The following is a 23,068-nucleotide window of genomic DNA, read 5'->3' on the forward strand; positions in this document are numbered from 1 at the left end:
TTAGGCACGTGCTTGTAATTATACATAATACTAATGGAAGTTACTACACTAGTATAAATGTACTTTTAATCTTTGTAAAATAGCAATTGAGAATGAGTCAAGAATTTTGTGGGAAAATCTTAGCTTTTTGAGGAGATGCAAGATGAAGGCAGGGGCAGTTGCTAAAAACTTAAGAAAACAAATAAGCTTGAGGTTTGTCATTCAAATACTTTGTCATAGAAAATCAAGTCACTTTGGCAGGGCCAAAGAGAGCATTAAAAATACTTCCTTAAAAAAAAAAAAAACAAACAACTAGAATTCTTTACAGATTTTCATCTAAATAGAAGAAATTGAAGCAATACAAGTAACTGTATTAAGACAATGTTTCAGTTCTGGCCACTGTTGAATGGTGATAATTGTGAATATAAAGAGAATGTTTCAGTTTTGCTCACCATAATTTTCTAATAAAACTCTTTGAAGTCAAGACAGATGTCTAATTAATGCTATACAGCAATTATTCAAAAGTATAGTGCTGCCCCTTAGTAAGCAAATATTTTTATTTGAATTTGTTTGATTAGGAGCACCACAGAAATGCTGCAAAATTTTGTGTATAGAAAGGTCTAATTAACCATAACACCCAGCGTGAGACTGGGAGTTGATAATTTTCCTAATAAGTACTGCCAGTAGTAGAATACACATCCACTGAAATTATCATAGAATCATAGAATAGTCTGGGTTAGAAGGGACCTTAAACATCATCTCGTTCCAACCCCCCTGCATAGGCAGGGACACCTCCGACTGGGTCAGGTTGCTCAAAGGTCCCGTCCACCCTGGCCTGGAACATTTCCACGGGGGGGACAGCCACAGCTTCCTTGGGCAACCTGTGCCAGTGTCTCACCCTTGCAGGAAAAAAAAAATCCCTACCCCAGCTTTCTTATAGGCCCCCTTCAGATATTAAAAGTTTGCTGTAAGATCACCTCAGAGCCTCCTCTTCTCCAGGTTGGACAACTCCAACTTCTTTAGCCTGTCTTCACAAGGGACGTGCTCCAGCCCTCTGATCATTTTAGTGGCTCTCCTCTGGACACATTCTGGGAGCTCTATGTCTTTATGTTGGGGACTCCACAACTGGACACAGTGCTCCAGGTGGGGTCTCACAAGAGCAGAATAGACAGGGACCGTTTGTCTGTTTCTTTTGGTGCATCCCAGGACCTGGTTGGCTTGCTGAGCTGCAGTAACACACTGATGGCTCATGTTGAGCGTCTTGTCCACAATTACTTCCAAGTTCTTCTCCTCAGGGCTGTCCTCAATCCCTTCCTCCAACCTGTGTTTGTGCAAATTACTTTTGAAATTCAATGTATGAATTGGAAACTTTCTGAAAAGTCTAAGTTTCTCTCTAAATCTAGAATTCTCTTGAATCTGTTTCTTCCTCACCACAGCTGGTGTTTCTCTGTCCAGTTTTTGTAAATACTTCAGCCTGAAATGCGGTGTGCTTGTGATACAGTGCTGCAGTGGCAGGAGAGTATTTTTTTCAAGCAAACCAGAATAGAGCAGAGAGGCAGTGTTTATTTAAAGTAAGCTGTGTGAAAGGAGTGTGCTATAATTCAAGAATAACATATATTTATAAATATGGAATTAAGTTACTCAGGATATTCCTAACAAGTGGCTCATATCTAAAGACTGCATCTATCACCAGAGCAGTATTGAAAAGAACAGCTTATCTTTCATTTACATGTTTGTAAAAGAACCAACTGACAAAGGAAAGAGACTTATTTCTGAAGGATAAATGCTTGCTTGCTTTCCTTGTCCATCCATATGAAACATAAAGCACTTCTGTGCACGTATCTAGAAAAGGATGATTTCCAGCTCTCTGAGGGTGTTATCTTTGAGTCAGAGCATTATGCTGTCTATATGCTGGGCTCATTCTGCTCTTTTTCAGTAGAGCTTTGTGAAGTAAAAATTATTGCAGTGACCAGTTGATAGACAAAAGTATTAGGCTAGAATCTCTCACTTCCAGTTTCATTGTTACTATGCATAAATATAATTTAAGCTTGTTGAGTAATAGCATAAGCTATAAGAGTATTAGTAGGAAACCGGTTGCTGTTAAGTACTTAGGTTTCCAGTAGCTACCAAGTGAGTTCATTAAACTTGCTGCTGAGGTAGGAGCTGTGCACATCTTATCCAGCCTACTTATTTCCCATCCCTTTTGGCTGATTAAGTTGGTTGTTTATTTCGTTTTACTTTCACATGCCTCACTTGCCCCCCACCCTTAAGTTTTCATCTTGATGTTCTTGCAGACTGACTGTTCCACACAGCAGAGTTATGTTGTCTGCAATAGATGCAAGTCAGATGTTGAGTCACTGAGTGGGCAACACCTGGGCTTTGTTCAGCTCTTGAATCCCCATTGTTGAGCCACTTGCTTTGCTTGACTGCCATGCCTAAGATACTTGTCTTGTTTGATAGCATCAAAATTCTTCAAATGTCTATATGTTGTCATGGTTCAGTGGTTAGGGTGAAGCAAAACCCAGGAATGTAATTGCTCTGTTACCCCATTCTACCCTCCCATGGGAAGACAAAAGGGGAATAAGGAAGAGAGGCTTTAAGTTTGGAAATTAAAACTAGAACAAGTTTACTGGAATGGAGAAGGGATTGTAACATGTGGGATGAGTAATAAAAAATGTATACAAGCATATAAAAAAAAAGACATCAACATTCACAGAGACAAGTGTCCAAGTGCCCCTTGAGGCAGGGCTGACTCAGGGAAGGGATCCATGTCTATACCCAGCAGCACCTGATTGATTCAGACCATGCAGAGCATGTGGTGAGCTGTTGACAAGGGCAGTGAAACAGCAAGGAAGAAGGGAGCAGGGAGGCAGCTTCCTCCCCCATCCTGGCTTTTATAGGGTATGGCTAAAATTGGGAAGGAATTGACCCACACCTTGGATCCCTCAGGGTCCTAAAGGTGCCCTCTCTTTGGGTCCTTGTATTGGTACCATAAAATTAGCTCGAACCATGACAATGTGCATATATACAAACATCCTACCTACCTTTTTCAGATTACTTTAAAGAACTTGGTACTGCTGGTTTTGATGTTGTCTGTATAAATATTTATTAGTTTTCTTCACAAAAAGCCTATTGCTGACAAGCTGAAATGTGGTTTTATTTTTTGTTTAAAGGAAGCTTTTAGCATGTTACCACATCATCTCAGTAGGGCTTAATCTATGTGGCATATTGAGGCAGGGCGGTACAAGGAAGGACGTGTGCAGGTCTTTTCTGAAGACAGTTTTTGAATTTCAATACTGGACATTTGGCATTAGGATAAGTCTTCAGTCTTTTGATAGCAAGTATGTTGGAAGTAACAGAATGCTTAATTGTAAGGCTGGATTACATTGCAAAGGTTTACTTTGTTTGAGAACTTGATGCCACGTGAGATGGAGTCACTTTGATTTGGAAGAGATATGACTGGCAACCAGATAGAGATCTGGTTTTCCACTTTGGAAAAACTTTCCTTATTTGAGTGGGGTGACAAATGCACCACCACTCTAGGCAACTTGGACACGGCTATCTCTATAAGTGGGTCCTGCTTGTAAGCTGGTATTAGAAGCAGCTGAAGCTTCAGTGGCTAACACTGTTATGAAGGAGCAAGAATGGCAAGAAGACTGATTGTTCTCTTTTTTTTTTTTTTTTCCAATTTGCAGAGGAGGAAAGTTGTGGTGAGAGTTTCTTGGTGTTTTTGCAGCTTAGTAAGAAAAAATTTGATCTCTGAGCAGGAAAAATCTGCATCTGTGGATGGGGGAGTTCTGTTGGGCTTTCATTTCATTGCAAGCGCACTTGCATTCCTGAAATGCAGTGTTACAGAATGCTTATGTTCAAAATCAGGAGAAACTGGGCTCTTAAGTTTCTTTGAATATACACATCGGTTTTCCTGAGGTGGAGAAAGGGAAGGGTATGAAGACATTTTGATTCTGTTTCATGTTTATATGTAAAGCTGAAGTAAAATAAAGTTCTGCAAGACATACTTTTTAAATAGTAAGTTAAGGCAAACACCTAAGAATGAAGGAGCTCTGTGTCAGAGTCAGTACTGTGAGTTCCTTAGTTTCAAATTGTGCCTAATAGTGTAATTGTGCAAATACTCCACTGCTCTTTCGGGGCTCTTCCCTCTTTCTTCTTAAGAATTTCTTGAACAATTGTAGATTCAATACTCCAGTAAAATCTGTGACCTCAGGCAATTCCCCTAAGTTAATTAAGAACCTCTTCCAGTGCTCATGTCCAGACTTCTGATAAAACCTGTTGAGCTGATCTGATTGTATGGATCTTGCACATTCCTTATAACTGGGCAAATCTTCCTTTTGCTGGGGTACTACTGCAACTTCTTGACCTGGGTTAAGATCACCACACCTCCACACCACTTTTTAGACCTCTGTCAACACTGTGTTTTCTCTTCCCCACTGTAAATCTTTCTATCCTGTCCTTCACTCTGCTGTTCCCCCTTAGCTGGCTTCTCCTGTGGTTGGCTCTTCCTGCCCATTTCTCTTGTTGACAGGAACCATGTGGTGGGGTGACAGTTGCATTCCTTTTCCTCTCCCCTGTGGCAGCTGCTTTCCCAGCACTGCTGGGTAACAAGATTCTCCATGCTCTGCATTGCCACCTTACCTGTCACTGCTCAGGCTGATCAGTTTCTTATTTGTATTGACTTTCTTAATATTCTGAGCTAAGTTTTCAGCATGCTGCAGGAGAGTTTGCCACGAAAGCTAGTAGCATCCTCACGGTTCTCTTTAACAGGAGGCCTTGTGTGGTCAGGAGGTCACCATGGTCAGGCTCTGCAGAGTGCAACTACCAGTAGCTCAAAATATTCAAGCCCTCCTAAAGCCATGCAAAAAGACATTGCACAAATTATAATGGCAAGTGAGAATCCAGTTTTAGGGTTGTGTGAATTCTGGCTGTAACTACAGTAGCATCTTCCCAGTAAGTTTGTCGAAATGGGAAGATAAAAAAGAGAAGCAAATTACAGGTCAAAATAGCAATGTAAGTCGCTTAGTCCTTGCTGTAGGGATGAGAGTTAACAAGTTGTGATGGTTTGATAATTAACTTGATTGAAGTATCTAGGTCATTAATAGGCTTGGCAGGGAGGTAAATTGACTTAAAATATTTTTTGGTTCAAGTTCATCGGTGTAGGAGATTTTTTTTGCCGAGTTAAACTGTTGACTGACTGTGGATCAGAGACCCTGAGTTAATGGCCGGTTATTAAGAACACCAAGACTGCTCCTGTAAAGCAAATTGATGTCTGTTCTCTCTCCTAATAATTTCCACTTCAGTAAACACAGATGTACTAAGCATCTTTGGAAGAGTATTAGTATAATAGTGAAGTCATCTTTTAAATGTGAAATTGCATGGTAGCCCCTTACGCCTTTTAAAGAGGGAGTAATCTTTTTGTGGCAATAATCAAGTGAATTTTATCAGCCTAAAAATTAGTTTTCTAATGAAAGGAGGCTGATCAGGATGGCTTAGTGCCTGCCCTGTGTTTTGCTGTAGTGCTTTCAAAACAAAAATGACAGGAGGTACTTCCGTCTTTTAATACGGAGGGGTTTATGTTAATTCCTGTGCCTGAAAGTGCCTGGGGAAGGTGGCACAGGACTATTTCCAAATAGGGCAATAGGCTGGTTGAAGAAGTTTGAACCAGCTCTGTGTCCATAGAGCTTCTCTATTGCTTTTGGTTTTTTCAGAGAAATGACTTCTACAGAAATTAATGAGCAAGCCATTCTCTAGAGCCCAGACACCTAAAGGTTTGCTGGAAGGTTAACAGACAGCTAAAATCTCTCTGGAAACACAGTTATTACCTCTGTAGCTAGTTTTAAATAGTCTCTAAAAACTTGTTGAGATTTTTATTCTGATTTTAAATTTCTTCCATTTTTATTTCCCCTTCATGCATGAGCAAGGAAACAAAGAGGACTTTGTTTTACATTTTCTACTTCATGTAAACCACTGATGGTTTCCCACAAGTAGTCTTAAACACCAAAAAGTGGGTTAGAAAGATTTTTCATGCATATGGTATCTTGTTCTTAAGCAGTGAGACTGGTAATGTCTAAACAGACTTAAACTGTCTGACTGGTGTTGTCTAGCTGGTTGATATGCAAGAGTATAGGCTTGGGGTGCCACTGCCAAGGAGTCATCTGCCTCTTTGCTTTTCTCCTGGTGGCTGACATGATGGCACTGAATAGTCGGAGGTATTCACAGCTTTTCCTGAGTGGCAGCTGTAGTGTAAATGGAGTTACAGGGCCCCATGGTCTGAGTGAGCTGTGGGTTGTGTTACAGGATGAGTTAGCCAGGGCATATGGGCTGGCTGGGGGGAGTCAGCCAATGATGTAGATGCCAATAGCTGTTTGAATAGGCAAAATTATTGAAACCCACTTTTTTTTTTTTTTTTTTTTTTTTTTTTTTTTTTAGAATAGTAGAAAACATCTTTATGCACCATGTATTCTAAGTCATGCAGCAGTGAAGCAGTGGGGTTCTTCTTTGGTGTGAGTTGCAATAAGCATGACCTCAATGCACCGTTGAGCTGTCTGTTCCTTTTGAATCTTGTGATGTCCCAGTAGATCACCCCAGCCGGTGCCTAATATCTTGTCTGATGAATGGCAAGCTCTTACCTGATTAAGTGTTTATTTAACCTCTCTTATTGTCTTAAATAATTTCAATACTGGGTTATAGATGGTAGATTTTTATCACGTGGAGATTACTCAGATTGATAGGGATATTTCACTCTTTGTTCTTAGAGATAAGATTGTCTTGTATGCACAGATGTTGGGAATGGTGATCTGAAAATCCTTGAAGTGCTGCCATCAGACACTAGGTTTTCATTGCATGACATGGAATTAATTACACTGTTACATTTTTACCATACTGATTGCAATAATTTTTTATTTCCTAGCCTTCAAACTGTCTTCTCTTTCACTCTGTCCTATTGCCACCTAAGCGCATTAATATAAGCTCTTCCAAAGGAAGACATCAGAATTTTGCAGCTAACTCAGCTTGCTCCAATACTTACATCCTCATGTCCATTTTCTTAAACAGTTTCCTTAAACAGTTATATTCCTGACTCTTAATATTCTCTTGAAAGGTGTTTGTGATGGCCACGAATATTTTAGGCAGCTTTTAGTCATATATCCTCAATGAAAATTCCAACTTGCACTGACAAAATAGTAGCTAGGTCTGCATGGAGAGCTCATATCTATATATTATATAGAACTTTTGGATATCCCCCTTATTTAAATTGGCATTAACCAGCTACCTCAGCATTTTATAGAAGACACCATGTAGTTTTGAAACCAGAATAACTTTGTGCTCCTGGAGGATCTAAAGCTTTGTTCAACAATTCTTAGCTTATCTTCTGATGATAAAGGTCAGGTGGGAGAGCACTTGTGAATCTACTTGCTGTTTTCCGTTATAGAAATGCTGCTTATCTTCACCAGCATAAAGCAATACCATGAATACCATGGATTTGTTTGGTTTTCCTTTCTCTGTAGATTATTAAATGCCATTGTACTGCTGCCTACTTTTTTCTCATCTACTGCAGGCCTGATTTGTATGCATACACTTCTCAAATTTCTATAGATTGTCATTGAGTAGGTAGGGGACTACTGCCTTCCCAGCCACTGAAAGTGAAAATTATGGAGGAGAGTATTGATTGCATAGCCATGGGAAGAAGAAAATGGAAAAAAATAATTGTCAGTGCTGTGTGTGGAATTTCTTCCCTAAAGGCCTCGGTTTTAACTTTCTCTGTCTGTGTTTCTTTTTGACCTGGGACAAAGTTTAAACTGTGCCTACTCCATCTCGCTGCTGTTTTGTAGTGTTTACATAACACTAAATGCTTTTAACAACAGTTCAGCCCTTCAAAAGCTGGCTCTTTCAGTCTTCGCTTCTTTAACATCTTGTTCTCTCATCCGTATCTTAATTCTTTCTTGGCTGCTTTCAAGCACCTTTCTTTGGTCTCCAGCTGCCTCTCTAATAGGTGTGTACCTCTTGGGTTCCCTTTCTGGTTTCTGTACGTGCATAATTGCTGCTGGTTGCTTGCACAAAAGTGACCTTTGTCAGATGTTAGACAGTAAAACAGAAATACCCAAATCTGATTCAGTGGACTTGAACTGGCCAAGAAGTCAGAACAGCACCCTGAATTCTCACATGTTTGAGTTTTGTTTCTTGATCTGCCACAGCTCTCCTGAGTGGCCTCAATGCACGCTTGAGTCTGCACCTCCTTTGGAGCTTTCTGCTGACCTGACACAGTTGCATTATTTGCCAAGTAAATATGAAGGACAGCAGGTAGAGCTGTGTCTTTGTCTTGCTGGTCTTGAATCATGGACTTGGCTTTAACATCTCCACAATGTACAAGCTTTTATTCTGGATCTACACTGGAGGTGCTTCTGTGGGTCAAATAAAGGCATGGCAGCAATGTTTATGCTTGTCATCTTACCTGCAAAAAAAGGTAATAATAGCATATTCCACTGGACAGCTGAGGACTAATACTTTAATGGTAATCAGCAATACCAGATGTTGATGTAAAAATGACAGTGTTGTTTCTTTACCTGTCCTTCCATGTGTGGCAGGCTTGACATCTGCTAGGAACAGCACATCTGGTGGTGCACTGGAGTTTGGGAGAGGGTGAATAAAGTTACAGGTTCCCTGACAGACAGGTTTTGTTTAGTTTTAGTAGCAGTTTTGTTGGAGTCTCTGGACAGACTGTTTTTTAAGAGACTACAGCTCTGTTTTCTATGGATTTGGATGGCAATCACTGCCATAGCAGTAAAGACTACTTAATAACTGACTTAGTATTAGTGTAGGACAATAGTGTGATGGAAGCATGATGGTTAACTGAAGGACCCATTATGGGTTATTTTACTGGAATATTTTTGTGGTCTGCCAAGAGCATGCTGCTCTTCTGCTACTCTTCTACTCAAGTGGGTGCTTACAATGCTACTAGATTATTCCAGGAAATGGCCCTTTAGATTATTAAATCTGAAATACCATCTGCTGTGTTTTTTTGAGAAGGTACATTAAACTGTACAACTTCAGTGCCACTGTAGAAGACACAAAGCAACAAAACAAAGTACAGCAGCATGGAGCAAGATGGTCTAATGTACAAGTGCAAACCATGGCCTTGGAGTACAAAATTGCAGCTTTTCTGAAGCAAGCATGGTTCATTTGGGGGCATAACTTGTTTTGCAGGACTTCCATACCACCAGATGCTGTACTGTATAAAAATGTTTATATTGTTGTGTCTGCTTCTGTTTATCAATTCATTGTCTATACAGGCTGTTGAAATAGTAAGATTAGATAAATGCACATGCCAAATTAAGCTCCCCTGCTTTTTCAAATACAAATAATTGATTTTTAAGGCTGGATGGTAAAACCTTTGTGTTTGTATGTGGGGCTTGCTATGGAGTGTATATCTGCACGACCTGAAATTTCATTAGTGGTTTCTGTCTGTAATCTGTCTGAAATTATGCTTTTCAGGGGCCACTGATCCACCACTGCCAGACTAACACAGGAAAGACTTTTATTTCTGCTGCTATGGTCTCTGCAGCCTGTTGGAGGGAGGGCTATTGAAACAGGTTTAGATTTTGCAGCTGGGTGATGTATGTCAGTCTGAGTTGTGTTAACTTAGTCACACAGAATTTACAAGGTTTTTAGGCTACAACTGTTCTATTTTGCCTTTTTTCCCCATTTCATCCAAATGAAAAAACAGTTCCTGCTGTGAAAAGGAAGAGTTCAGACCACACCTTCACCAGACACGTCTTGCCCCCAAGATTTTGCACACTGACTTAATATTTCATCTTCATGTCCTCTTTTGGGTACTGTTCTTTCTGCTGAGAATTAGATGAAGTTTCTTAAGGAGGAATGACTATGAATGCTCAACCTTCACCAATATGACAAGCTCCCTTCCTGGTACCACTTAATCTCCTGTCTTATCAGTCTTTGTACCCAGCCCCTGGCAGCCTGAAGCCAGCTGACGAGCAGGGGAATAAGATGAGGCATCCCTGTGATTATCAGCCTGGGCTTTGTTAGCATTGCCCCCCCAACTCAGCACATTATCTCAGAGAGCAGTTATTGAATTTGGTGGTTGACAATCCAGTGCTAAATCTGAATGTTTCTGGAAACAGAAGACAGCAAAACAAGGCCTTTCTGATTGCAAAGGCTAGGGGCTGTCATGAAATAATAGCACCTGTGCTGTTGTTGCCTGTTGGTGTGTTGCTGGACAGCCTCTCTAACCATTTTCCTCCCAGCACCATAGAAAGGGCCAAATGGACAAGAGCTGGTTGGTGCTGGGAGCCCAGCAGCCTGCGGTGGCTCTGGGGCACACCAGGGCTCCAATGGGTTTCCTGAGCAGCACCTTGCCTTGTGGACTCTAATCACTGATTAACCCACATAAGGCACAGCTGTAATAAAGAGATTAAAACAACAAACAGTATCTGTGCTGCCATCTTGTGAACCAGAATTTTATAACACCTTTTAAGGTTATTTTGTAAATATGGCAGTGTTGCCATGGCAGCAGAAATCTGGTGTGGAAAAATGTTCTGAAATGATTTACTGCTGGTCGAGTGCATTGTACAGGGCAGGCAAGTTGTCACTCTGGCTCTCCTCTGTACATCTAAATTGAACATGAAGTGCATCAGAATGGCTTTGATAAGGATCTCGAATGTTGCAATAAACTTAATGCAGGTGTGCACAACACAATAAAATGAAGTAATGCTCAGTGAGATCTGTATTGTTTTAAACACTTTTGCACAAAGAATTGTGCATAAATGTTTCACAGTTTTCAGTGTAGTTCTTATTGAAAGTCAGTATCCTGCCTGGTGAAATCATAATCATAAATATACATTGAGGTGCTGCTAGATTTAACACTAGCTGGGGACTCAGAGCTAAGCAACTATGAGTTTGAACTGTATATATAGAAGAGCACTACAAGTGAGTCCAAAATGACCTGCTAAGTGATTTTATGCTAATTTTGTGCTGAATCTCTGAGACCTTATGTAGCCAAATGATTTGGTGTCCTCCATGACACTATTTCTGTTACTTCTTGTATGCAATGTAAGAGAAATGGTGTCTTGAATGACCTGCGTCATGCCTTCCTTCCCTGCATTGCACCATCATGTGACCCATGATCACAAAATACTGACTTCTTTCAGATGAAGCATGTTTTTAGAATGGATAATACTTGAGATACAGTGGAGACTGTCACTGGAGTATGAATCTAGAGCCTCAAATTTGAGAGTGTTTCCAGGATGTCTGGCTCCAGGAGTAAGTTGGCAGCAGAGAGCTGTAGCTCTTACTTGAGCCAAGGCTCCCAGCTCTAAGATTTGGAGCTGAATGCCCCAGAATGTGAGAAAATAGGCTGAATAAAGTAGTTTTCTCAGCTGCCTGCTCTGTCACTGCTCTCCACAGCCCCTAGCTGAAGCCTTCAAGTTTCTTCAGTCTTTTTAATGCAACTCATACTTTTTGCCTATATCTATTTTCATGGAACAGTTGGAACCTTTGCATGTGTTTGCTCTGGAAATAGCCTGTGGCTATTCATGAAACAAATGTATTGTAAGGTTTCTGGATTGAGATGTATCATGTAAAACCTTGCTGTCTAATGAGAGCAAATTCCAAAGTTAACACAGTCTTCCTTATAAACAACTCAGTGCCACCACCTCTTCTGCTCAGCCAAGTAAGACGCCTGTCTTGCTTCTGCTACTCTTACCTTCCTTTTTAAATCAGTGTTATGTGGCACTGTCGGTTGGCAAACAAGTATCTTTTTTTGTATCAAAAAACAAACAAACAAAAAAAAAGCAAATGAAGGGTGAAGGGCTGAAGGTTGTTTTTTAAGAAATCTTTAGATTTAGAAAATAGGGACATAATATTGTGGAACTCTAAATGGTGAGTTCTTGTGCTTCAGACATTGTATATTTCTAAGTGTCTTTCAAGTTTTTGACTTAAAAATGATCACACCACTTCAGAGACATTTAAAGTTAGAATCTAACTTTTTATTTTATAGCAACAAGATTTTTTTATGCTTTGTTTGGAATGAGATGGCTGCATTGTAATCGCTAGGCCAAGAGTCTGTTTCACTTCCCCACAGTATGCATGTGCTGTAACAGACTGTGAAAGGCTGCGGTTGCAAGCCAGGCTGGTAGTTAGTGGATGGTAACTTTTCACCTAGTCTTCACTATATCCTTTTCATAGCATCCAGTGATCTGAGCTTTGGCTCTGGTGTCCTGCCCTTGCTTCTCCAAAGGTCTGCTTCCCAGGAAGGAAAAAAACTGGGTGCCCTTGGATCCCCATCTTGCAGCATAAAATCTGAGAGGGCAGAGCAGCACAACCATAGATTTTGCTGCAATATCCAGTGTATGCCAGGTGCGATAGCTTTGGATGGGTTATACTATGTATTCTCTTTCCTTTGAACACTGGCTCTAGCATTTCCAGTCCCTTAGCTATCTGTGTGTGCTTTGCTGACCACACAGACTGTCAGTAACTACTCCATAACTGGTTAAGTTCATAGTGCAGTGCTGGTGCCTCCAGTTCCCTTGACCCTTGTATTGAATGAGGTTCAGGGTTTTTTTTGGTTTTAAAATGCAAGCCTGAGCTCATTATACTGCTGCTGTTTTGCGTGGTCAAATGTGGAAACTGGAATCTCTTGGTGAGCAGCATGCTGTTTACTGCTCATGGGTCTGGCACAGAAGTCATCATTGTTATCTTGCCAGAAATTCACTGTTGAACTGCTCTGCCTCGGACTGCCAAGAGTCAAAACCAGAACTGAGCAAAGCAAAAGGAATTGTACCTCTACATTTTCTCCTGGCAGGTATTCCATCCTGTATATCAGAATGAAAATTTTGGAGAAATATTTCAATTTATCAGGTCTGGTTTTAAAGGCAAATCCTTTGTTTCAGTGCTGGCAAGTACTGCAATATTACAAAAACAAAACCAGGCTGCGTTTATGCGGATTGGTATATGATACCAAGTATCTATCTTCAGGAAAATGCCTGTTTATACAAGTTTAAATGCAACTAAGAATGAAAACTGGCACGTTTAGCTCTGCAGGGCTATTCTAATGGTAGCTAATTCTTGATGGTGCTGCCCAGGACTTCAGGGACACTGCACGTTTAGGTCTGCTTCCACCATGTAATGAGGTTTGGGTTTAGCTGTAATGAGTGACCAAGTCAATCATGCTCACTGATATGGCTGTTTTTCATGGCACACATGTGCCATTAAGTTAAGGTTGTTAAAAACACAGTATTAGTTATGGGATTACACTGTAGAAAAAGAAATGCAGACATGCATATTCGTATTTGATAGCTTTAGTAGTCTTATTCCACAAGCTTCGTGCTGAATGCAAGCATTCTGTCTAGCGTTGAATTATAGGCCTTTCTTCTTGTGTAGTCACAGTATTGATTATTTTTTGTGGGGAACAGTTTCTGCAATGGGCTTAAATCTGATGCTGATGCTGCAGTTCTGTGTGCTCAGGAAACCAGCGGGTGAGCCAAAGGCAATGCTGCTTTTTCAGCCCTGAAGAAAAATAAATTACTCTAAAGGTACCTGTAAATCCTTCTTGTCAGGTGGATATTCTCTATTTCACTTAAAGAAACAGAAGGATTTCTGTTTGGGTTTTTGTTTTTTTTTTCAGTGCAGCCTATTCCTGCTGTCAGCACCATGTCATATAATGACTTTCATAAATGCACCAAACTGTGTCTTAAAAAGCAGAACTTCACAACCTTAAAATAATGCTTTTTTCTGTTGAAAACCACAATTTCTTCTTGTGTAAAAGGAACAAAACTACTGTAACTGCAAGCGCTGGAGAGAAAAGCACTGAAGATATCTCTCAATAAATACTAGGAGAGAGAGAGAAACAGATTTGGGCAGCTGTTTGCATAACTAAAATTAACAAGGTTGTTTGTAAATGTGCAGGATTTCATGTAAATCTTGAAGATTTTTCTTCCTCCATTAAATATGTGCAAAATGAAGCAAATCCTTTTACAGTAGATCTTTTAGCTGAGTTTTGCAACTTCCAGACATAAGTACAACCTGTCTTAAATGTAATACAGCTGTAGTTCTGTTCTCAGCCTTGGGCACTGATTCCTAAAAGATGTATGTTACAGTTGCCCTGTTGCAGACCTGTGAGTTATTCTAGAATGGGTATTACTTATAGATTTTTAGCTACAAAGAGAAACTTTCTGCATCTTTTATGTCTTCTCTATTTACACCTATTTTTTCTTTTACTTTTTTTTTTTTTTCCCACTGAGGTACTAACATTCTCCCTCTAAAATATGGTTGCATGTCTGTTTATGTGGTCTTGTTAGATTGACAGCTGTATTCTTCTTTACCTTTTTTTTTTTTTTTTGGGGTTTCTTTGCCTCCCCGTACTGTTTCCTGTTTGTTCCTCAGTGTATTGCATTTACTAAGTAGTAGCCTCAAGAACAAGGTGGTTTTGGATTAATCTTAAAGGCTTATTACCATACTAGAAACATTCAAAATAGTTCTTTGGTTGTTGAAAGCTAAACAGCACCTTTCATGTTAGATCAGTATCTCATTTACAGCTTGGGGAATAACTCATTTTATATGGGTTTTTTATAAAACCACTTTCTGTTACAAGAATAAGTATTTGGAGAGTTATAAAGTAGAACTGCTCCAAAGGCTGCTGTTCTCTCCTAGTGCTTTGCCCAGGTTGCTATTAGCCCTTCATTCTCAGCACCGAAAGGTGACTTGTTAATGGACATGCAGTTAAATGTAATGCCTGGGTCAGTGCTGACACATGGAGCTCTTTCTGCTGGTGAACCTCAGCTGTATAGTGAGGGAAAACTTTAGCTATGGTGAGGAGGAGCTGCTTATGATGGGAAGGAAAACAGCACATCTTGGCTGGCATTTAGGAGGAGCTCCTGCAGCAGCTGATTTTGGGTCAGAGGGAATTTGCCTCAAAGTAGCAAACTTTTGTACCAGAAGGTAGAATTTCAGGGGATATGTATGTCTTAAAAGGCAGTTTCAATGTAATCTTGAGTTTGTGTCCTGGACTAAAGATGTCATAAGAAAATGGAGAATTAAAAGTGTAATGGATCCAGTGCAGGGTCCTAACTGCTACTCTGGGGACATACAGCCCATCTTGCTGGAAATAGTCCACAACAGGGTGAGCTTCAGCTCGTGGTGAATAGCTCTTGTGGCTCAGCAAGCTGCTGCATCTTCTGCCTACAACTCTTAGAAGACACAAAAAGGGAAATATCCTCTATAGAAACAGCTAACTGACTTGAGTGAAACTCAGGTTTGCTGGAAGCACACATTCTCTGTATATTTGTCTTTGTCCTCTGTTTCAGAGAGGACAAATATTGTGACATTTTGCCTTAATGTGTTGTATCTATTTAGTCTATGAAAAGTCATTAATAAAGATGGCTTGGGACAGTTGGCATGCACCCATAACACATAAACAAGCAATATAGGATGGAGCAGGGAAACTTGTCAGGGATAAGATTCTCCTCACTGCAGCAGCTTTTATACTGCAAACCACATTTCTCCTAATGACACTCACTCTGTGCAGTTTTTTCTGATATTGTCCCATATTTATGGCTCGTGGTTTCCTGAAAAGCTGTTTGGGTAGTCTGTGTTTCAGTGAAACAACTTTCATATGTCCTGTAACAAATCCAAAAATGTAATGGAGTAGGTCATTTGTATTGAGTTTTCAGATGAAACAAAATGATATAGTGAGCTTTTTTCCTTCTCCATGGTGGAGGAAAAACTGGCTCATTTTCAACTTGGATCCCAGATTTTTGGTTTCTGAAATCACCACTGTGGAGGTGATACTAAATTTGTTATGCATCTGATGCAGCAACAATTCCTTAGTGAGAGTAAGTAAAGCAAATGAATGTCTTCAGCTTTGTTCTTGTCTTTTTGTAACGGCATTAATATCCTAACAATGGCAAAGATTGTCTAAGAAAAAAAACAAACAACTCAATAAACAGATTTGAAGACAAATAAATAATAATATCACATGGCAAAATAATTGGACTGCCAGTGTAAAGAACTTCCAGTCCATTGATTAGGAAGCTTTTTTTCAGGAGTGCTTTGGTAGCAGTTGCTCTCAGCTACTCCGCATAAACATACCTGATAATGCAGTTTCATATCTGTTACTGGCCTTCTAAACTGATTATGTATGTAACAATTACTGTTTTATATCTATTTATCTATCACAAGTGTCTGAAATTTAACTAGTTTGAACTATTTAGTCACTGTTTGATGACAGCCATCTCACCTCATGGGCAGGGAGAATGTTTCAGCCAACTCATTGCCAGGCAAACCTCAAAAGTACTGAGATGGGTATTGCTGTGAGCTTGGTTTACAGAGCACAGTGGCTGCAGGGATACGAATCAGGCAGTGTAGCCCTGGCATAGCCAACACAGAGTTTTCTAAATGCAAACATCAATAATACACAGTACTTCATATTTTCTTCTGATTTCAGTTTTAATTTCTGTCTATTTAAAAGCCTAGTGCTGGTCAAAAGACCTTAGCTCCCTTAATGAATGTACATTTTAAAGCATGTTTGTTGGGCATTGATGGGTCAGAACAATGCAGTGCAAATACAGTTCTTTAGTTGTTTTGATCAGCCATGTGAATCACAGAATCATTGAATTTCAGGGGTTGGCAGAGACCTTTGAAGTTCATAGATTCTAACGCTCCTGCCAGAGCGGGACCAAAACTAGGGCAGGTTACTCAGAAAATTAATATGAATGAATGAATAAGAATTTTCTTCTTGGACTGTGCTTTTTTTCCTTACAGGTTGTGTTGTGGTAATGACATTAAAAATACAACGGGCAAAGGCAAAAGGGTCACTTCTGTTAGTATCATAAATATCAGTGTTTCTGAAATTGTCTCTGTAGGTGGATGGAAGTCTGCTTGGAAGAAGAGCTGCCCCCAACTACAGAGCTGGAGGAAGGCTTAAGAAATGGTGTTTACCTTGCCAAGCTTGCAAAATTCTTTGCCCCTAATGTGGTGTCGGACAAAAAGATCTATGATGTGGAACAGGCACGTTATAAGGTAATAATTTTTTCAGTTCTCCCATCAACAAGACATAAAAAAAAAAAAAAAAAAATCTGTTTCCTGACTCAAAGATTCCCAAGCATGATTGGTTAACTTTCTGCATCTTTTGGAAGATTGTCAGGGCTAGATGGAAGACACACAATACTAAGAACCCAGCATGATAAGTTAGAAATATTTTATCCTTAGGAAAACTGTGCTAGTGTCACTTAATGTTTTTAAAGCTGAACAAATCACACATCTGGCTCCAGGGAGAACATGAGCTTTACCATTTAAGCAATTACTTTTTTATTAGGAATAGGAGCCAAAAGCTAGTCAGTAATTAAACTTCATACCTATTCCAAATTTTCCACATCTTGTATAGGAGGACATTGGTTTCATTAGATAACAGAATCATGGAAGCATAGAATGTCAGGTTGGAAGGCACCACAAGGATCATCTGGTCTAGCCCTTGTAATATTATTGTTTATATGAGATGTCTCAGCACCCCCATCAAGCTGAGACTTAAACCTTTCCAAAGTAGGAGAAGATCTCTCGGACTGTTTTACCAAATTTAACACTAAGAAACAAAGCAAGCTACCAGTAGTTAAGTTTAGCTTGCTACCTGTGTGAGCTATTCATTACCTCCAAAATTCTCAATAACATAGGAAAAAAAAAAAATAAAATATATATATATATATATATATATATATACACGCAGTAGTCCAACAGTGGAATGTACTATGTCAACATATAGAGGGCAGAAGAAAATGTAAAGTAAACTTTAAGGTGTAATTACTAGCTGTTTTTTGAGAGTTGAGAAATTAAGCTGTTCTGGTTTCCATATGGTTAACAGAATAGTTGTTAAGAATCCTGGTTACATTTAAATGCTTCTCTGGAAATCTCCAAACCTTGAATTAAAGTACTTTGTTAGTTTTCTCCTATAACTGCTGCTTGTATAGGCTGTAGGAGGAGGGCCAGGCAGGCAGGCAGGTAGGTCTGGCAAGTGCCTTAAAGCTCCCTGTTGGTTCTCCTTCACCACAGGACTGCACAGTGTCACCATTTCTGTATTGTAGAGATACTGGTTCCTGATGTTTGGTGGCTAGCCTTTACTCCCAAAGATTACTGAAGGGCTGTACAAATGGCCACTTCACTTGCAGCCAACCCAGATGTGTACAAGTCTGGCTTATGTTACCTAAAAGATCTGGACAGTGTGGGGTTACTGATGTTTTAGAATGCTCCATTAGCTGGACTGCAACCAGGACATTTTGGTCTCCAGGTTCAAGCAAAGGAAAATTGCCTGAACTCAACTTCAGGAGGTAAAGATGGAAAAGAAACAGGAGTACTGGCAACTAGAGAACATGTTGTGTGTAACTTTTATCATCCTTTCCTTCTATATTTCCAATAGAGATCTGGCCTTCACTTTCGGCACACTGACAACACTGTGCAGTGGTTAAGAGCAATGGAGTCCATTGGTCTGCCTAAGGTAAGTCTTTAAATTCTAGCACAGGAACTGACTCAAGACATTGACTGGGATCCCCTTTCACCTTCTTTTGCATAAATGCTTGCCTACAGTAAGTCCACAGGGAGGGTAATTGAGGAGAGACACCTGAAGAGAGGAGGTAATGCTGAAAGCAGTAGGGGTTTCAGTGATGCTGCTGCTGCTGATGTGTGTGGGCTGGGATTGCTATGGAAGAGCAACACGGGAGGAAATACTCAGGGTACTTCTCCCATGGGAAGCGAGGACCCTAACAGTGTCTTAGCCACATCTTAGTGCTAGTACGGTAGTCTCTGTGGGGGACTGAAGGTATTTTAAACCAGGAAACTGAAAAGTCCACTTCCTTTAGAGGACTACCTCTCATCATGTTTCCTGCTGTTTCCTCTTCTTAATACGTTGCAGTTTCTCTGCCTCTACCCTATTTGCAATCTGTCCCTGCATGCTCCTGAGCACCTGCATTGCTATGCTGCAGCTCCTCTTCCAGCAGTTGCTTTCTTGGGTCACCTTTAATATTCATCCCCATGAGCTGTGGATGGGCACAGCAGGAATGCCTGAAGGGCTTCAGGGGCAGGTGGACAGTCCCTGTGGCTTGCTACAGGTGCCCACAAGTATAAAAAGGGGATCCAAGGCTGCTATCAAAAAAAGTTACAGAGGCAGGGGGGGTTCTGCCTTTCCCGGTTCAGGCTTTTTTTTTGGGTCTAATTTAAATCCTCTGTTCAGATGGCTGATTTCCACCCTGCCATGCCTCCTCTAAATTTTTTTCTTCTGTTGTGAGTGATGGTCATGGCCAAAAAAAGCTTTCCCAGGTCTCCCTCCCCAAGCTGTTTTGAGCAAATGATGAAAAGGGCACTGTCTTCCTGACTTACTCAGTCTTGTCCTATTAACTGTGGGATAGTGCAGCTCCCAGTGCCTGGCCTGGCCTGGAAGGATGCTGCCAGCTCTCATGGTTAGCTAAATCTTTTACTTTTTGTAGAGAAAGTGTTCAGTGACTGGGACCAAGGCCAGGTACAAATTAGTGGTAGAACCAGAACTGGAACTTATGTTGTGACTTCTTGGCTAAATTGCCCAGTATTACTCTCTCTGAATATCTTTCTCTGTAAATGGTGTATTCAAAAAGTTAGGGATGCTAGCAATTAGAATTGTGTATTTTTAAGCCACACTTGAAAGGTCTGGCTCACAGTGAACTTTGCAAATTGTAACCACATCCCTGGTTTTGGGTGTCTCTAGGAGGACAAGCCCTATTTCTGAGCTTGTGCTGAATCAACTTTTCTAAAAATCTCACTGAAATACTGTCTTATTGAATAATTTTTATGCTTTATTAAATTCTTCTTTATGAAAACTACTGATACGTTTAAAATAACATCAGAAGACATCTGGTTCATAACTGCGTAGAAGCAATAGCTGAAATTCTGTAAGTTTAAGGTGTGGTTCTGCAGAGACCTCATTTAAGCCATTTTTCTGCACAGTAATGTATCTTTTAACTTTTAACTTTTTAACTGTTTTTTGTGTTTTAGATCTTTTACCCAGAGACTACAGATGTCTACGACAGGAAGAACATCCCGAGGATGATATATTGCATTCATGCTCTAAGGTAAGTGGTGACAGGAGGAAAAGTTGAAGTACCTGCTAAGTGCAGTAGTGAAAGTCTTGAATTGGCTTCAGTGTGATCAGTATACCAAAATCTGTAGGAATTTACAAGTTCATTAATTTAAAGTTGGAGACAAAAGTCTAGTTTTGTCGGGACTATTGGCCAAATTATTTTCAAAATAGAAATGAAGGACTTGAATTTGGCCCAGTAAGGATAACTGCTCACAAAGTACACATTTAATTTCAAACACACACTGCAGCAGAAGCTGAATGAACAAAAACTTAGCAAAATATTTGTTTTAAACATGGGGCTGACATGCTGATCAGAGTGAAAATGGTAATGAACTGACATCTTTCTGTCCCAAAAGAGAAGCAAATAATTACTGGATTAGTGTAAAAATCAACATTTTCCAAGATTTTTAAGTTCACAGTATGATTTTGAATGTAAAGCCAGGAAGGCTTCGATTACACCACTGAAAGAAGTGCCTAAATTTTTTTAATGTCCTGCTGTAAGGGTTCTAAACATCTGGAAAATCAAAAGTATTGAACATCTGCCTTGTGCTGTCCCAGAGACATTGGTGTTGGCAGAGAGCTCCTCCCATTTGTGCCTCTCCTAGGCCCTTTCCTGCTCACTGAGACCTTTTTTGTTACTTCCTTGCAACTAGGCTTGTGAAGAACATAATTCACTTATGCCCCAAACTTTTGTGTTCCTGATGGTGTTCAAAGGCACATCATCTGCTCCAGAGCTGTAGGTCAGAAACTCAGAAACAGCTGTAGGCCTGCATCTCATTCAGAATGTAAGAATTGAAGAAACTATAGTTGAGCTTCATTTATTTCCATACGTTTTCCTAAAATGCACATTGTATGTCCTTCAGTAGAGTCTTGCAAATCACACCGCTTTGTCAGTATTGAATGACACACAGCCTACACTGAAAGCAGTCTGGGAAACAAGAGAATCAAGGGCACTTGCTTTGCCAGCAGCATTCCCACTTGTGTTGGTGTCAGAGTAACACTAAGCTGCAGGAATCCAGTTCTGTTCCCCTTTTGCTGTTGTTGTAACTACCAACTTGCTGACATCTGTGTACCCAGCTGCTTTGCCTCTGGGTTTGTCAGAGCATCCCCTCCAGGGAAACAGGTTCACTGACCCTGGGAAAGAGGAAACATCATGTCCCTGTTGTTTTAGGGTCCAGCACCACAACAGTTGCAAGCAGACTTTTTACTTCTGCAGCTGTAGCATATGTAGGCCATACGATCACTATATGAAGGATCACCATTGGGTTTAAATGCTAAGTTCTAATGTATCTTGGAGGACATGCTCAAACTTCAAAGGCTTATAACTCGGGAAAACTCAGAAGTTTGAGGTGAGGAGTTGACCTACTGTCCATTCTTAGCTGTTACCAAGTCATTACTCCAAAGTAGCATGACTTTGGAGCTCTGCAACAGAAGTATGTAAATTTGATACAGGAAATTTTTTACTCTCCCTCTTGGAAATCCTGAAGCCATTTTTAGTCAATTTTTTCTATGATAATTAATTTATGTATAGTCAATGTAAATAATTCGAGTGCTAAAAATTGGTAAGTTTCTTTTAATTGCCTTCTTAAGAAGTATGAAATATCATTACCTGCATGTAACAGGAGAAAACAGCTCAATCTATCCAAAGGATCTATTTGACATCTGGAATGTTAACACTCCACAGTGAAAATCATCCAGTTATTTGGGGTCTTGTTGTTCTCTGGGCTGCTAGAGGGCCTCAAAATAGGCAATGACTCTAAGCAAAATAGTTAAATATACTATAGGATTAGTCCTGTTTCAAGTCTGAAATGAAGACCATTGTATTTGCATTATGTGAAACAACTTGCACTGTCAAATACAGCACTACTTTGGCTAGGAAGGAGAAACTTTACAAGTGATTTCTAGACTCCTGTTGAGCATAATTACCTTCTTGCTTTTCTTGTGTTGATGCACCAAAATTTAAACCCAGCCTGAAAAATACAAAGGCACAGGTCTCCTTCCTTGTACCATTTCTCTTGTGAAAGCTGATTTGGATTTTTTCCTCCACTAAATGAAGTTAAGAATTGCTAAATTTCAACTAAGATGCTAACAGTAATTCCTGTTTATAAACAGGAATGCTTATAAAATGTTTGTTGTTTTTGGCATTTTTGTTGTTTTTTTTTTATCTGGAGAAATTTACTTTTTAAATGATCTTTGCAAGCAGATCACTGCTATATCTTGGACAAACTATCCATATAAGGCTGGACAGCTTCCAAACATTGCCAAGGAAGCAGCAGAATAATGTGCATTTTTTAAAAATTCATACTCTTTTCAGACCTGTTTCTTATGTTACACATGACCTAAGCATGAAACAAGACCTAGGATCCTCTGCCTGATACAAACTGCAGTTCCACATGCTCAATGCAAAGGGAACTTCGTCTGGGAACTGGTCTTCCCCCCCTTGATTCTCCCCTGCTCCTGATACCTCCTATCCAGCTTTCTTATCTCCAAGACTCGGTGCTTTTGATTTTATGTGGGCTCTGTGAGGTTGAAGTGACCTTGAAAAAGCATTAAGCAAGCTTTTTCAAATAACAAGTGAAATTATGCCTTATTTCTCTGTGCCCTGTCTTAATGTTACCTGCAAGACTCGAAGTACATTTTCAGCACCATCTGGTGGTCAATGTGTTTATCCAAACAAAGGAGTAGAGGAAGTAGTTCACATGGCTCCAGTATCTTCCTGGAAGTGTTGAATAGCAAAAATATGAGTCTCTAATGCCCATACCACTATTTTCTTCTTTTGTCTTTTTATTCTGGGGCCCCCAAAAAAGCCAGTGTAGACCCATGCTGCTGATGATTTCTGTAACTCCTTCATCCAGGGCTGTGTCCCTGTCTCAAGCTTTGAGTGAAACTTCTTTAAAAGCCCACAGGACAAACTGGGCTGATGGAAGAGCCTGTTTTATTACTATAGTCATGTGAGTTTATTCCTTTTATAGC

At 40.0% G+C, this 23,068-nt stretch overlaps 1 protein-coding gene across 8 annotated transcripts in view; it reads left to right on the forward strand.

Moving 5' to 3' along the window:
- Positions 1–23,068, forward strand: part of IQGAP2 (IQ motif containing GTPase activating protein 2) — a 123,885-nt gene that overhangs the window by 47,177 nt on the left and 53,640 nt on the right. For all 8 annotated transcript variants that reach the window (XM_071731496.1, XM_071731497.1, XM_071731494.1 and 5 more), the window contains exons 3-5: positions 16,863–17,019; positions 18,407–18,484; positions 20,011–20,087. In XM_071731496.1, coding sequence (XP_071587597.1) covers positions 16,863–17,019; positions 18,407–18,484; positions 20,011–20,087 — 312 coding nt within the window. The remainder of the gene's footprint in view (positions 1–16,862; positions 17,020–18,406; positions 18,485–20,010; positions 20,088–23,068) is intronic.

This window comes from Heliangelus exortis, chromosome Z (assembly GCF_036169615.1).
Source record: "Heliangelus exortis chromosome Z, bHelExo1.hap1, whole genome shotgun sequence".
Taxonomy (NCBI): domain Eukaryota; kingdom Metazoa; phylum Chordata; class Aves; order Apodiformes; family Trochilidae; genus Heliangelus; species Heliangelus exortis.